The sequence below is a fragment of the Vipera berus genome (genome assembly GCF_964194415.1).
Source record: "Vipera berus genome assembly, chromosome: 1".
In the NCBI taxonomy this organism is placed as follows: Eukaryota; Metazoa; Chordata; class Lepidosauria; order Squamata; family Viperidae; genus Vipera; species Vipera berus.
In genome coordinates, this window is record NC_138202.1 from 237,055,594 (window position 1) to 237,073,011 (window position 17,418).

Consider the following 17,418-nt stretch of genomic DNA (forward strand, 5'->3'; position numbering starts at 1 on the left):
CCAGGTTTGCCTGGTACACCAGTTGCAACCCTATCTGGACTGGGATGCCCTACGTACAGTCACTCATGCACTCGTGACCTCCCGGTTAGACTACTGCAATGCTCTCTACATGGGGCTGCCCTTGAGGACCACTCGGAGGCTTCAGCTGGTCCAGAATGCAGCCGCGCGAGTAGTAATGGGAATGTCCCGATAGTCTCATGTAACACCTCTTCTCCGCGAGCTGCATTGGCTTCCAGTTGCCCTCCGGGTGAGATTCAAGGTGCTGGTGATGACCTATAAAGCCCTAAATGGCATTGGTCCAGATTACCTTAGGGAGCACCTGCTACCAGCATCAGCTTCCCATCGTCCTGTGCGCGCCCACAGGGAGGGCCTCTTTAGGGTTCCGCCAGTTAGAGATTGCCGGCGGGTGATTCCCAGGGAAGGGCGTTCTCTGTGAGTATGCCTACCCTTTGGAACGAACTGCCGATGGAGCTTCGGACTGCCCCCGACCTTCGCTCGTTTCGCCGGGACTTAAAAACCTGGTTGTTCGAATTGTCTGGCCTGGACTGAGGGATTTTAAATTTTAAAGTATTTTAATTAAATCATATTAAATTATATTAAATTAATTTTAAAAAATTTAATTTTATTGTTATTATGAATTGTGGGCTTGTACTAATTTAATTCCACTTTATTCTCTGTTTGTACTGTTTTAACTACCCTGTGAACCGCCCTGAGTCCTTCGGGAATAGGGCGGTATATAAATTCAACTAATAAATAAATAAATAAATAAAAAGTCCTTTATTAGCCTAATACACCAGCAAATGCTTGCTCGAAGGAAGCTGGAATCTGAAATCTCCGCCCCTTGCACAATATATTAAAACACAATTCTCCACCTTTCTAATTTTGTCATTAATCATATTCGCCAATTAATTTAAAGAATCAGTTTTCCTTCCGTTAGAAGAACCGCCAAACCTTATCTTCTTTAGAGAGACAAATGGCCTTGAAAGTGCAATCCTACTCATTCCCCCCTCCTAACCTTAAACTAAAACAATACACGTCTTAAAGCAATACACAAGTTTAACATATGAAATAGCTACTTCTTCATCTCATGTCAAGCAATAACATTCGATGTTAGCAGCGTTGACACAGACCTCCAGAGAAATTGTTTCCTGCTCATTTGCCTTTCAGATATTCTGGTTACTAAGAATTTTTTGATCCTCTCTCACATTTGCTTACAAATCCCTGGGGTCTTAATTCAGAGTTTGAGAGTACTTGCTTTAAGTTTATATAAGATTTAAAACACACGTTCTTAACAGTCTAACTTGTGAAAAAGTAGCTGAGGGCTACAAAACACCTAGATGATTCACGTTCTTCCTAAAGGCTCTCTAATGCGTTTAGTTAAAAAAAAAAGTAAAAGATTTATTTACTGTTTCAAGTTTTTTTAAAACGTTTTGGGAATAAGCCCTTGAATATTCCAGAGAAAATTCTTGATTGTAGATATAAATATATCAGTTATTTATTTACTTATCCCAATTAACATCCATATAAATAGTATGTAAATAGATGGTTTAATGATCTTATGGGGAAGAGAGGCTCCACCGACAGTAGGAAAGTGTACTCTTTATGAACCCTGGTATCTAGGTTTGGTCCACAACCACATCAGTAATAAATAACATAGAAGTAATAACTGTAGAGCTGAGCAACTGTATGGTCACTTCAGTGTATAAATTGCTATTAATTCAAATCAAGGGTGATGAATTTAATACATTTAATAAGGATAAAATAGATTTTTTTACTGGAGACTTTAACAGTCACAGCAACATCTGGTGGTATCCTTTTACATGACAACAAATCACCAGCATCATTTAATAGTGTAAGGTGATGCAGGGGATATAACCTGGATTTGATATCTGTGAGCGATTGTATAATCCAGCAGTGTGTTAAAATAGTTTACCCACCTATTCCAAATTCCCAGCACCAGCCAATTATGTACCAGGTTACCGCTGTAGTTTGACCTCACAGTAACCCTTTTAGACGTAATTATAACTTTTAAAAAGCCAACTCACTTAAATTTCAGAGACTATTGGACAGTGCTGTTAATACCTAAACGAAGCTATTATAAGAAATTTGTGGAGGCTGTTAAAAAATGCTCCTGGCTATCAACTCCATGGGGCTGTAAAATCAATTATATCCAAGGCCTTACAGCAGAAACAAAGGACAAATTGCAGAAGTATCTCACTCTTTTTGAGGTTGATCCTATGGCAGAGGACATAGTGAGTACAGGCCAGCAGTTAATTATTTCTATAGCTGAAGCTAGGAGAAAAAGCTGGGTTAAAACAATAGCAGAACTGGGCATGAGTGTAAGTAGCCACAAGGCATGGAGATTGTTGAGTCATCTCTCAACTCACTCTAGAGATTATGCCAATGTGACAGCAGACCAAATAGCCAGTCAGCTTCTTAAGAATGCCAATCCAAATCAAAGTCCATCAAAATACAAGATTAAGATCAACAGAAATAAGGATGAAACAACTAATTTATTGAAAGAGACTATAAGGGAGAGTAAGCCACAGAAAGCTGGCTGGCTTGGATGACATTATTTTTGAACAGATAAAGCAATTTGGACCAATAGCAACACAGTGGCTACTAGAAATGTTTAATGAATGCTTGGAGAAATGTAAGATTCCTGGTGGTCTAGCAAAAGGCTAAAGTTCTAGCAGTTTTTTTTAAAAAAGTAAACAGGCCAATAATCCTAAGAACTACCATCCAATTTATCTCTTGTGCCATACCTACAAAATCTTTGAAAGAATGATACAAAATCACCTCACTGTAGATGTAGAACAGGGGTCTTCAAACTTGGCCCTTTTATGACTTGTGGACTTCAACTCCCAGAATTCCTCAGCCAGCATGCTGAGAGTTGAAGTCCACAAGTCATAAAAGGGCCAAGTTTGAAGAGCCCTGATGTAGAACCTCTTCTCATACCACAACAGACTGGATTTTGCCTCCCAAAAAGTTGCACTGCATAGATCCCGCATAGATCCAGTACATCAAAGATGGATTCCAAAAAGACAATGTAACAAGAACTGTATTCATAGATCCCATGGGTGCATATGATACTATCAGTTTTAGGAGACTGAAGCAGAAAGCGTATGATATTATGAAAGATTTTAAACTTACAAATATAATCAGGAATCTGCTTCAGAACCTTGTGTTTTTGGTAGAGTTCCAGGGAAGGGGAAGTAGATGGAGGAACCAAAGGAACCGCTTGCTACAGGGTAATGCATTGGCTCCATCTCTTTAATATTTACACCAATGATCAGCCATTCCCTGAAGGTACCAATAACTATACCTATACTGACAATTGAGCAATGGCTGTACTGGGGAAAAACATTTGAGGAGGTTGAACAGTGTTTAACTGAAGCCCTGGTGGACCTGGATTGATACTTTTGTGATAACCAGTTAAGGCCAAATCCAGCAAAAACTCAGGGATGGACTTTCCATCTTCATAGTAAGCAAGCTGATAGTAAGCTGCACATTATATGGAGAGGGGCATTATTGGAGCATTGCTACAGCCCTAAGTATTTAGGGGTCATTTTAGGTAAGCCCCTAATCTATAAGCAGCACTAAAATGAAGGTCAGTGGATGAAATAACATCCTTAGGAAATGTATGAGCTCTACCTGGGTGTCAAACCAAGAATCCCTAAGAGAACAGCTTTAGCTCTCTGCTACTCATCAGCTGAATATGCCTGCCCAGTCTAGTATGAATCAGCACATGCTGGTTTATGTTGTTCTGAATGAAGCTAGCAGAATTATTATCAGATGCCTTAAACCAGCTACCATCTAACCATCATTGCCCTGCCTGCTGTTCGTAGAAAAGCAGCAGCATACAGAGAGAGGTTCAAACCATCAATATCTAAACAACGCCCTCTCTGTGGCCTTCAACCAGTTCATCAGAGATTAAAATCTAGGTAAAGTTACCTTAGGTCAATGGAAGTCTTTGAAGAATTTACAAGCAGAGAGGATCTATGGAAAACTACAAAGAACCAACACTGGGTGAAACCAATGGAGGAACTGGCACCTGGGTCTGGTGAAAGTTGGGAAGTATGGAAATTGTTGAATAAATTGAGCATGGGTACAATAAGATCCAGAGGCACATTGAACAAATGGGGCTATCCAGTGGTCTCTGCCCTTTGCAATTGTGATGACATGTAGATGACAGCAACACATATGTATACCTGTCCTTTGGGGACCTCATGGCAGCATGACATAACGCAATGAATGTTGCTAGTCTCTGGGCAAGATCTGTTTAACTTGTACATATTTTAATCTTGTATTGTTCTGAACCAGCCCTCCTCTGGCCTTGTAAAGGCAAACCCCTATTTAGAAAGAAGAGACTGGAGAGCGTCCAAGGCTAAAAGGCATCCGCCAAGATTTATTACGCAGTTAACAAAAACACTAGAGCTTGTCTTCTCAAGCGGAAAAGTTGCTTTCAGCAACCAGCCCCTCCCCAAACACTCCTTTTATAGAGAGCTCAGGGCGTGGTCTCCCTGTGCCTCCTCCCGAGGAGTCCCACATTCTTTCTTTGTTTGTTCCTGCTCGACTGCCTCCTGCGTCGGGCGTCCTTGAACAGGGCCAGCTGTGGGTCATCATCTTCCGCACTATCGGGCTCACGCAGCTGAGAAGAGGGCCCCGGCTGGGAACTCTGCCAAGCCTCCACGCCATCATCAACCGGTTCGTCTCCCACACGGTCCTCCTCCCCCTCATCTGAGTCATCCGACACATCTGAGCCGGCTGCCGAAACCACAGGCTGGCCCTGAGTCACAACATGTATTTTATATTTTATGTTGTGTAATATGCCTTATTTTAATTATGATGCTTATAACACAAATAAGCAAACAAATGGGGAAGGATAAATGTTGTAAAAATAAATATTATTTCAAGATTGTTAAATACTATAGGTATTTGACAGTAATCCATATTAATTTCTTTGCTTCTGTTCTCTTGGCTGACTTCACCAGTTGCCTCTTTTGTTTCCTCCTAGGAATCAGTAATGATTGTTGTCTTTGGTTTGGAATTTATCATACGCATCTGGTCTGCTGGCTGCTGTTGTAGGTACCGTGGATGGCAAGGAAGATTGCGATTTGCAAGGAAACCTTTCTGTGTAATAGGTGAGTTGTTCAGGTATGAATAATTTCATCTGAAAAACAGTATTGTTATAGAAAAAGAGCCAGTTTGATATAGTTGTTAACCTATCAGAGGCCACGAGTTCTACTCCCAGCTTAGGCACAAAGGCAGCTGTATGACCCTGGGCCAATTACTCTCTCTCAGTCCTAGAAAGAAGACAAGGGCAAACCACTTCTGAAAATCTTACTAAGAAAACTACAGAGACTAATCCAGGCAATTTAAAGGAGTCAGGACTGTCTCAAAGGTATCAAAAAATAAGTTACAGAAACACAGAATTTTCTTTGCTATTATTTTGAATCGAATTATAGCTTACATTTGACTGATTCCATTTTTTTTATTTTTTTTTAAAATTCTATTTATATCCCGCCCTTCTCCGAAGACTCAGGGCGGCTTACAAGCTTAGCAGTAGCCTTCATTCTATGTATATGCCTGCTTATTAGGGCTTTCACACACACCCCAAGCGGCATTATTACAAAGTCAGCTTAATTGCCCCCAACAATCTGGGTCCTCATTTTACCTACCTCGGAAGGATGGAAGGCTGAGTCAACCTTGAGCCTGGTGGGATGCGAACCTGCACTAATTGCAGGCAGCTGGTGTTACTTAAGGAGGCATTAGCCCACTGCTCCACCAATTTTGAGAAAAAGTTTTTGCTAGTGGTGTTGTCAAGAAACTGTGGAACTTTTCCTTACAGCATAAGGAGGTTCATACCTAATCCATATTTTTCCTGCCTAAGTTAATTAGTTAATTAATTATCATAGGAAAAAATATCATAGGAAAAAATAGTCTACTATAAAGAATGAGCTGAAATTCATATATAAATAAAATTAAAAGATTTCATATTACCATGAATCATTTAATCGAAAATGGAGCATAACAGAATTTGGCACTGCCAAGAACATAGACTTATCAAACTTATCAACCAGAAATAGTTGAATATAAAAATGATCCATATATCCTGGGAAGTCCACAAAGAGGTGCAATATATCTATTTCTAATACTTCTGTAAAAAAGGCAATAAAAGGATTCCATTGCATGTGGCATGTATGGGAGTCATAAACTGTTATAAGGGATTCTTTTAATTTTCCTTCCTATGCAGAATTTTACAGCACATTTTAATGTTTGTAGACCTAGATTGTGATTAATTTTCAATCAACTCCAACACAAATTTGGCTATTACAGTCCCCTTCTCAAAAATTATTTAATCAGAGAGACATCTCATATTTTATTTCTAAATTTGATGAAGTTTTGAAACTTTACCTGTGGTTGATATTTTCCTAGATGAACATAATTGCTAAAAGAACACGAGGGATCTAGAGTTTTCCTTATATATTAATCTTTGGTTCAATTTTTTTGCCCTATTTGAATTATGAATCGTTTAATCAATTCTCCTCAGCGTGATTGCTATCAAGGAATATAAATATAATCACAATTATATATTAGAATTATCATAAGCACGGAGACGGCATTGGTCGTGTTGGTGAATGATCTCAGGCGGGCTCGGAACAGGGGTTGTTCCTCTGTCCTAGTCCTATTAGACCTCTCAGCGGCTTTAGATACCATCGACCATGGTATCTTACTGCAGCGCCTCAGGGGGTTGGGAGTGGGTGGCACTGTCTTGTAGTGGTTCTCCTCCTACCTCCTGGGTCATTCGCAGTTGGTGCTGGCAGGAGGGCAGAGGTCGGCCTCGAGGCCTCTCGTTTGTGGAGTCCCTCAGGGCGAGATCATTCATGGTTTTGGAGTGGGGTATCATCAGTATGCTTTTCATCTCTACCCCAAACCACCCCAGTGATGCCCTCGATGTGATGTCCCGTTGCCTGGAGGCCGTTTGGGTCTGGATGGGGAGGAACAGGCTTTGGCTTAATCCCAACAAGACTGAGTGGTTGTACGTACCGGCATCTCGGGAAATTCAGTTCATTCCATCTTTAATTATGGGGGGTGAGGTGTTACCCCCCCCGTAGATAGGGCTCACAACTTGGGTATCCTCCTTGACTCACAGCTCAGTCTGGAAGGCCACGTAGGAGCTGTGGCCAGGGGGGCTTTTGCCCAGGTTCGCCTGGTGCGCCAGTTGCGGCCCTATCTGGACTGGGATGCCCTGCGTACAGTCACCCATGCACTCGTGGCCTCTCAGATAGACTACTGCAATGCTCTCCACATGGGGCTGCCCTTGAGGACCACTCGGAGGCTTCAACTGGTGCAGAATGCGGCCGCGCGAGTTGTGATGGGGGTTTCCCGATAGTCCCATGTAACACCTCTTCTCCGCGAGCTGCATTGCCTTCCAGTTGCCCTCCGCGTGAGATTCAAGGTGCTGGTGATGACCTATAAAGCTCTAAATGGCATGGGTCCGAATTACTTACGGGAGCACCTGCTACCAACTTCCCTTTGTCCTGTGCGCTCCCACAGAGAGGGCCTCTTCAGGGTGCCGTCGGTCAGGGACTGCCGGCTGGTGGCCCCCAGGGGGACAGCATTCTGTGTGGGCGCGCCAGCCCTTTGGAATCAATTGCCTGTTGAGCTCCAGATGGCTCCTGACCTTCGCTCTTTCCGCCGTGATCTGAAGACCTGGTTGTTTGAACAGGCCGGCCTGGACTAAGGGTTTGGGTTTATTTTTAACTATTTATTGTTAGGGCTAAATTAATTTAATTTTACTTTTAACTTTTGTACGTTGTATTTTATTGCCCTGTACACCGCCCTGAGGCATTTGGGAGAAGGGCGGTATAGAAATTCAATAATAATAATAATAATAATAATAATAATAATAATAATAATAATAATAATAATAATAATAATAATAATAATAATAATAAAAACCCCTTAAATTACAGGAATTTATCCTAGTGAAAAAGTATACAGTAGTATTATTTATTATATGATACTCTCATCTTTCTTCAGAAGTTCAAGGTGGTATTTCGTTCTCCGGCTAGACTTTTAGTACGCCATCCCCCACCGCTGGGAGGTGGAACCGACCAGGTGGTTCCGCCCCAGGCGCCTGATGGACCCTGAGAGGTTCCAGATGGAGCTTGGGACATTTCCTGCTTCCCTTGCCCACGACTCTGCCGAGGCCCTAGTGGTAGCCTGGGAGAGGGCTGCTGCTGGGGCCTTGGATCGAGTTGTGCCTTTGCGGCCTCTGACCCAGCACAGATCCTGGGTGGCCCCCTGGTTTACCGAGGGACTCCGAGAGATGAAGCGCCAGAAAAGATGCCTAGAGAGCTGTTGGAGGTCCAGCAGATCCGAATCTGATCGAACATGGCTAAGAACTTGTCTTAAGTCTTACCTAGTGGCGAATGGAAGCGGCAAAGCATGCTTACTTTTCCGCTCTCATTGCATCCGCAGCTCAGCCGCCCTGTTTAGAGTGACCCGCTCACTGCTTAACCAGCGACCGAGGGATGACCCCTTGCAGGGTAGGGCTGAGGAATTTGTTCAGTATCTGCAGGACAAAATCGCTCAGATCCAGACTGGTCTGGACTCCGACTAGGCGGAATCCGATGGAGTGGAGAGGGCAGGTCTTGGTCATACCATTTGGGGTGAGTTTGACCCTGTGACTTTGGATGATGTGGACAGGATTATGCGTAGGCTGAGCGCTGCAACTTGTTTATTGGACCCATGTCCCTCCTGGCTGGTTTCGGCTGCCGGGGAGGTGACAGGGCTGGCTCCAGGCAGTTGGCAATGCTTCATTGACAGAGGGTGTCTTCCCCTCTGCCTTAAAAGAGGCGGTGGTAAGGCCCCGCCTCAAGAAGCCTGCTCTGGACCCGGCCTCGTTGAATAACTATCGTCCTGTCTCCAACCTTCGCTTTGTAGCAAAGGTTGTCAAGAGTGTTTTGGCGCGTCAGCTTCCTCAATTCCTGGATGAAGCGGACTATCTGGACCCGTACCAGTCCAGTTTCAGACCCGGTTACAGCACGGAAATGGCATTGGTCGCACTGGTAGATGATCTCTGGCGGGCCCGGGACAGGGGTTGCTCCTCTGTCCTGGTCCTACTTGACCTCTCAGCGGCTTTTGATAACATCAACCATGGTGTCCTGCTGTGACGGCTCGAGGGGTTGGGAGTGGGAGACATTGTTTTACGGTGGTTCTCCTCCTACCTCTCGGGCCGTTAGTTTGTAGTGACAGGGGGGCAGAGATCTACCCCAAGGCCCCTTTCTTGTGGGGTACCTCAGGGGTTGGTTCTCTCCCCGCTCCTGTTCAACATCTATATGAAGCCGCTGGGTGAGATCATCCATGGCTTTGGGGTGAGGTATCACCAATATGCCGATGATACCAAGTTCTTTATCTCCACCCTGAGCCAAGACAGTGATGCCCTTGACGTGATGTCCCGGTGCCTGGAGGCGGTGCAGGTCTGGATGGGAAGGAATAGGCTCAGGCTGAACCCCTCCAAGACCGAGTGGCTGTGGATATCGGCATCTCGTACTGTCCAACAGGTTCCATCTCTTCTTATGGGGGGGAGCTATTGCCCCCCTCAGAAAGGGCCCGCAACTTGGGTGTCCTCCTGGATTCACGGCTTAATTTGGAAGATCATCTAACTGCCATGACCAGGGGGGGCTTTTGCGCAGGTTTGCCTGGTACGCCAGTTGCGCCCATTTTTGGACCGAGATGCCCTATGCAAGGTCACCCATGCCCTTGTCAGCTCTCGCCTGGATTGCTGCAATGCTCTCTACATGGGGCTGCCCTTGAAGTGCGCCCGGAGGCTTCAACTGGTGCAAAATGCGGCCGCGTAGGTGCTTATGGGAGTATCTCGATACTCCCATGTTACCACTCCTGCGCGAGCTGTATTGGCTTCCGGTTGCCCTCTGGGTGCGATTCAAGGTGCTGATAATCACCTTTAAAGCCCTACATGGCTTAGGCCCGGGGTACTTGCGAGACCACCTGCTGCCAATGTCAACGTCCCATCGCCCGGTTCACTTTCACAGTCGGCCTCCTCAGGGTGCCGTCGGCCAGGCAATGCCAGCTGGTGACCCCCAGGGGGAGAGCCTTCTCTGTGGGTGCACCGACCCTCTGGAACGAACTGCCCCCGGAGCTGCGGACGACCCCTGACCTTCGGTCCTTCCGCTGTGACCTAAAGACCTGGTTATTCCAACAAGCACGCCTGGACTGATCATGGTTTTTAATTTTGTTTTTTATTGGTTTAAATTGTTCTTATTTCTTATATTGTTTAATCCTCTTTTAATTTTTGTATTTATATCTTTTAACTTTTTATTGTTGTGAGCCCCCCTGAGTCCTCAGGGAGAAGGGCGGCATATAAATTTAATAAATCTAATTTAATAAACCTATATACTTGGAACTCCCTCTACTGTTTTCCCCTAACTACCCTATAAAATAGATTGAATTAAAAGAAAGTGATTAGTGCCAAGGCTTCTAATGAGCTTCCATGACTCACATTGGATTTAAAACTGGTCTTTGCAGTGGAAAACTACAAAGTCTTTGTAATCACTTACTCCTACCCCACAATGGTTGCACTTTAATGTGATATTAAAATGGATAAATAGAAGATGGTTAAGGTACCAAATATGTCCTCTTTTTTCCATATATAAATTTATAAAAGAGATTGGAAATATGAGTCAGTTGCCTTTCTTGGGGGGAAAAAACTAAAAGGAAAGAACTCACAAGAAAGGAGCAGCACCCTTTTAGCTACTGGTCAATGCCCAGCTCCACTGTTTCTGAAATAAAAATCCTATAAATACCACTATGAAATGGGAGAGGCTATTTCCTCTTTCACTATCAAGTGATATATAATAATTTGATTGTTGTGAGCTGCCCAGAATTGTTGAGAGTTGGGCAGCATACAGGTTTACTATTATATCTTGGCGTCTTCCCTCCATGTATAAATTTATCCAGCATACCTATCCATTTCTTATTGCGACCCTAGATGGTAGTAGAAAAAGAAAAGAAAAAATCTAGGCCATGCCATCACTTTTACAGTACCCAGTCTTGATAATAAAGTAAATGCATGGTGCTTTCCATTATTGTAATATGTCCATTAGTCATTTAATTGTTGGATTTCCATTCTATGGATGAAGTATTTTACATCTTTAGTCATTTGAATTCCCAAGTAGTTAACACTTGAAAACTGTAATGCAAAGCCAGATAATTTGTGCATAGTTAATGGAGCAGCTAGAACAGTATACAAAGGAATGAGCTCTGACTTTCCACAATTTTTTTTTAGCTCTGTAAACTTTCCAAAAAAGGGTAGAAATCCTAATCTTTTAAATCTATAGAATTGCTTTAAGAAGATTAGATTAAAAATGTATCAACCACAGGTTATTAGTGTGGATTTTATGATCAGTTGGTATTCTTTTAATCTGTGGATTCTTTCTGAATATCCTAAATAATGACTATAATGAGATTGCAACAACATTGGAAAAGAGTAGACGAGTCATGATATGTCACTCTTTTATATCAGCACATTTAGCACTGTAATTATTAATGTGGAGTAGTGCTTCTGCTGCTGATAAATTAATATCTTAAGACCACCCCCCAAAATATGATCTTGTTAATAGTTTGATTAGACATAACCAATCAAATGCCTTCATTGAACCTAGCAAAATATTTATTTATTTATTTATTTATTCGGTTTATATACCGCCCTATTCCCAAAGGACTCAGGGCGGTTTACAAGGCAAAATTTAAAAACAATCCAATATAAAATTAAATTAAGTCTAGCCGCAAAAATTAAATCACAATTTAAAAACATTAAACCCCTCAGTCCAGACCAGATAGCTCAAAGAGCCAGGTTTTTAGGTCCCGGCGAAATGAACGAAGGTCGGGGGCAGTCCGGAGTTCCGTTGGCAGTTGATTCCATAGGGCAGGCGCGCCCACAGAGAACGCCCTCCCCCTGTGGATCGCCCATCGGCAATCCTTGACCGGCGGTTCCCTGAGGAGGCCCTCCCTGTGGGAGCGCACAGGACGATGGGAAATTGACGCTGGCAGCAGGTGTTCCCTTAGATAATCCGGGCCCATGCCATTTAGGGCTTTATAGGTCATCACCAGCACCTTGAATCTCACCCAGAGGGCAACCGGAAGCCAATGCAGCTTGCAGAGAAGAGGTGTTACATGGGAGTATCAGGAGACTCCCATCACAACTCGCGCGGCTGCATTCTGCACCAGCTGAAGCCTCCGAGTTGTTGAAAAGCTTTTCATGTTAAATACTATACTCAGTATTAATTAGAAATGAAGCACATTTAATCAAATGAAATCAGGCCCACTTAGGGGGGGATACTTTTCTGAATCATTAGCTAAGGAAAAGGGAGCATATTTTGGGCAGGACAAACGATGTAGTGTTTCTGATCTTAAAAGCTATAAGAGCAATTCTCTTCCACTAATTTACAGTGGAAGTTACAATCTTCATTTGTCTGTACTTTCCTGTTTTTATATCACCTTGCTTATCCTTTTCACTTTCTTTTTTTCATGAAGCTAATTATTTTTTTATTGTTTTGTTTTTAGCCTCTCAATTCCTTCTGTTCTAATTGTCAGATTCAGAGGAGTCTGCAATTTTCTTTTACTCATACAGTGTTTTTTACCAGGTTGTTTCTCTGTGTTAAAAGGGACGCGGTGGCTCAGCGGGTTAGGACGCTGAGCTTGTCGATCAGAAGGTCGGCAGTTTGGCGGGTCGAATCCCGAGTGCCGCGTAGCAGAGTGAGCGCCTGTTACTCGTCCCAGCTTCTGCCAACCTAGCAGTTCGAAAGCACGTAAAAATGCAAGTAGAAAAATAGGGACCACTACGGTGGGAAGGTAACAGCGTTTCGTGCGCCTTTGGCGTCTAGTCATGCCGGCCACATGACCACGGAGACGTCCTCGGACAAGCGCTGGCTCTTCGGCTTTGAAACGGAGATGAGCACCGGCCCCTAGAGTCGGAAACGACTAGCACGCATGTGCGGGGGAACCTTTACCTTTACCTTTACCTTCTCTGTGTTATGCACCACCCACCTTGCCAATATTCTCTCATGTTGCCTTCAGACTTGTAGTTATACAGCAGAACACTTTCCAACTTTCTCATTTCAATTTAGTTTCAGTTTCCATAGATCAGGGCTTTCCAACCTTTTCACCCATTGTACCACTTTTAGGATATGGCAACATCCGAGTACCACCAGTCACCTAGCAAGGTGTCAAAAACTTGATGACCAAAAAAAAAAAGGAAAAAAGTGATGAAGTACAGGTAGTCCTCAACTTACAACAGTTCACTTAGTGACTGTTCAAAGTTACAATGGCACTGAAAAAAGTGCCCCCCAAGCCACAGCCAAGAAAGACACCTTCCCACCCGCCCGGTAGCACTCTTCCTCCTGTCCAAGGTTTTCATTGTTGTGAGCATTTCTGTTGAGGATTGGCAGCAGGGGTGGGGTGGGGGGTGTTTGGTTTTTATTCCCCCCCATCTGTTGGGTGGTTGCAGCAGGTTTTGGTCACTTCACATGACCCTGGGACACTGACCATCATAAATATGAATCAATTGCCAAGCATCTGAATGTAAATCACAAGACCTTGGAGATGCTGCAACATTCCACCTGATCGGCGCTTCTTCTGGGCTCAGCAGACGTGCCGGGATCAGCACCGAGCTCCAGCTGGAGCCTGGCACTGATCCTAGCGCTTCCACTGAGCCCTGACAGCCCTGCAACTCCAGCCGTCTCTCGCTCAGGCTTGTGCGGTGCTGCCACCGATTCAGCTCATTCCCCTCCCCGGCTACCACTTTTCTAGGATGGTCGCGTACCACCTATCAGGTGCCAATATACCACAGGTGGTACCAGTACCATTGGTTGAAAAGCCCTGCCATAGATTATTCCCTCCAGTCACCCTTTTGAAATGTTATTTACTCATAATTTTTTGTTATTATTTCTTTCCTTTCTTCTTCTAAGGCTATCACATGTTCTCCTGTTTTTAAAAACTGGTCTGTCTACATTCCCTTTTATAAAAATTTCAGTTTATTACAGTTTTCTTTTCTCCCATGCTGTTACTGAATCATGTGTTTCCTTGTCAACTTTCCAAAACCTTTGATTCTTCCGATTTAGATTACATTTTTAAATTCAATGATTAGCTCAGTGTACATGCATCTTTGTGCATATTTAGTCCTGCTAAGTATTTCCTGGCCTTTTTTGCTCCCTTTTTTTTACTAGGCCCAATATTTGGTTTTTGTTTCTGGAATTCTAATTTTATTGTTATAAAATTAGAATTACATTACTGTAAAATTACATTACTATTGATATTACAAAAGTTTAATTTCCCTATCAATTTTGGCTTTTAAACAATATTTTAAAGACTTTTGTTTGTTCGTTTGTTCTGGTGCTCACCCAGAGGTTAATTCTCCCTTTCTATTTCTTTTGTAAGTTAAAATTATTAAGACTATATACAGTTTATTTGGTCAATAACCAGCAAAAGTAAAAAAAAATACAATGCCAAAGTAAAATCAAACAGATGACTTAAATGAGATAGGTCTGTGGGCAAGACCTGTCTTATTCAATAGGACATGGTTTTGAATACTCTTAATGATAGTTTATTATTGCTGAGAAGATTGGGCGTGCTTAGAATGACATCCCACTTTGCTGGCCAGAGATCACATCTACTTCGTCACTGATTTTTACGTTAGCCATGAATAAAACAGGTAAATCTAGGATGCTGTTGCAGTGGCTATACTGCAAATGTGAAATTTTTAAGTAGATCCAAGGATTCTTGCCCTTCTCTTGTGGTATTTATTTTTCCCTACCATTCTATCTTTTGTTTAATCAGATAAAGTTGTGGCTTTTTAGTTTTTTTTGGGGGGGGAGCGACACAATATATAAAGCCACACTTGGAATACTGCATCCAGTTTTGGTCACCACAATGTAAAAAAATGTTGAGATTCTAGAAAGAATACAGAGAAAAACAACTAAGATGATTAGGGGACTGGAGGCTAAACATATAAGGAATGGTTGCTGGAATTGGGTATGTCTAGTTTAATGAAGACAAGGACGAGGGGGGACATGATAGCAGTGTTCCAATATCTCAGGGGTTGTCACAAAGAAGAGAGAGTCAAGCTATTCTCCAAAGCACCTGAAGGCAGGACAAGAAGCAATGGATGGAAACTAATCAAGGAGAGAAGCAACCTAGAACTAAGAAGAAACTTCCTGACAGTTAGAACAATTAACCAGTGGAACAACCTGCCTCCAGAAGCTGTGAATGCTCAACTCTGGAAGTTTTTAAGAAGAGACTGGACAGCCATTTGTCTGAAATGGTATAGGGTTTTCTGCCTGAGCAGGGGGTTGGACTAGATGACCTCCAAGTTCTCTTCCAACTTTTATTATTATTATAAAACTTTTATTCATAAAACATGAAACTCAGTCAACTGAACACTCAAATTGACTGGCATTAATGGTTGACATGGGTTGCTGCCAGCATCTTAGGTATCAACCAGGTATCTCCTTAAAATGTAAGATGTTCTGAGTAGTGCAGTTTTTTGTAGCTTTGCTAGAGTTATTGCAGGAAGCTGCAATTTCTTGATGTATTTTGTAAAGTTTTTGGACATAGTTCCCAGTGCCCCGATGACATTGGGTATCACTGTTACATCCATAATTGCGCAGTTTCGATGGCCTTTCTCTGGCATTTCCTGGTATAGCGATATCAATCAACTGTACGCTTCAGTTCTCTATGACTGCGATATCTGGCATGTTGTGTTCCAAATGGCGATCTGTCTGTATTCGGAAGTCCCACAAGATCTTCACCCTCTCATTCTCAACAACTTTTTCCACCCTATGTTCCCATGACTTTTTGGACACAGGCAAGTCATATTTTTTACACAATGCCCAGTGGATTAGTTTAGCAACTCGGTCATGTCTAGCTTTATAATCAGTTTGCGCAATTTTGTTGCACTCACATATTAAATGTGAAATAGTTTCAACTTTGTTGTTGCAAAGTCAGCAATTTGGGTTGTCAGTAGATTTTTGTATCTTCGCTTTCATGGCATTAGTGTGTAGTGCTTGTTCTTGAGCAGCCAGTATTAAGCCTTCCGTTTCTTTCTTGATGGTTCCCATCTTAAACCATGCCCATGTCAAGTTGTTATCACATTTTCCTTCAATATTTTTCAAATGCTGTCCATGCAAAGCTTTGGTTTTCCATCTATTTAGTCTGTCATCCAGCCATTTTTCCTTATATTCTGCCTTTGTTTCTGTTATTTTTATAATGCTCTCTGTTTTCACAGCCTGCAGCAATTTTTCTGTACTTTGATTTACATAGTCATTCAAACTGTTTTTCTTCTTCTACAGTTTGGTGGATTTGCAGTAGCCCTCTGCCCCCTATTCTTCTTGGCAGGTACAACCTGTCGACGTCACTTCGTGGATGTAGAGCGTGGTGCATATTCAAAAGTTTACGCGTTTTCCGGTCTAGGTGTCCCAATTCAGCCAAAGTCCAGTTGATAATTCCAGCTGGGTAGCTTATCACTGGGACTGCCCATGTATTAATGGCTTTAATTATATTTCCAGCATTCAGCTTTTATTTTAGTATTTTATTTTATTTTATTTTATTTATTTTTATTCCATTTATATCCCGCCCTTCTCCGAAGACTCAGGGCGGCTTACAAGCTTAGCAGTAGCCTTCATTCTATGTATATGCCTGCTTGTTAGGGCTTTCACACACACCCCAAGCGGCATTATTACAAAGTCAGCTTAATTGCCCCCAACAATCTGGGTCCTCATTTTACCTACCTCAGAAGGATGGAAGGCTGAGTCAACCTTGAGCCTGGTGGGATGCGAACCTGCACTAATTGCAGGCAGCTGGTGTTACTTAAGGAGGCATTAGCCCACTGCTCCACCAAGGCTCATATTGCGGACTCTCCTGATATATTCCTTTTTTGTTGACTCTTTAACTTTTCCATTCAAGATGTTATCTGCTTCCAATATGCCTAGGTATTTGTAACCATCATCCTTTGCTAGTGCTTTCATAATACTTCCATTTCCCAGTTCTATTCCTTCTATTTTTCCCATTTTTCATTGCTGCATTGGTAATATAGCATATTTTCCAAGTCCAAAGTCCATTCTGATGTCGCTGCTAAACAGTTGAACTGCACTGAGTATTGATTCAAGTTCAGTGTGGCTTTTCGCATACAGTTTTAAGTCATCCATGTATAGTAGATGGTTTATCTTTCCATGCTGGCTTGAGTTGTGGTATCTCAAGTTTTGTGTTTCATAATATTATTGTCAATGGAATTATTATTATTATTATTGATATATAAACATTTTGCTTTAACCCCACCCTCTCTAGAGGAATCTCTGTCTATATTACTTGTGGGAAGGGTATTCAAGGCAATTTTAT

General features: G+C 42.6%; 1 protein-coding gene across 5 annotated transcripts in view; it reads left to right on the plus strand.

The window, feature by feature from the left end:
* KCNQ5 (potassium voltage-gated channel subfamily Q member 5) overlaps window positions 1-17,418 on the plus strand; it is a gene marked incomplete at its 5' end in the record, with an annotated part of 344,629 nt that overhangs the window by 235,442 nt on the left and 91,769 nt on the right. For all 5 annotated transcript variants that reach the window (XM_081314439.1, XM_081314441.1, XM_081314443.1 and 2 more), the window contains one exon: window positions 5,018-5,144. In XM_081314439.1, the coding sequence (XP_081170565.1) occupies window positions 5,018-5,144 (127 nt within the window). The remainder of the gene's footprint in view (window positions 1-5,017; window positions 5,145-17,418) is intronic.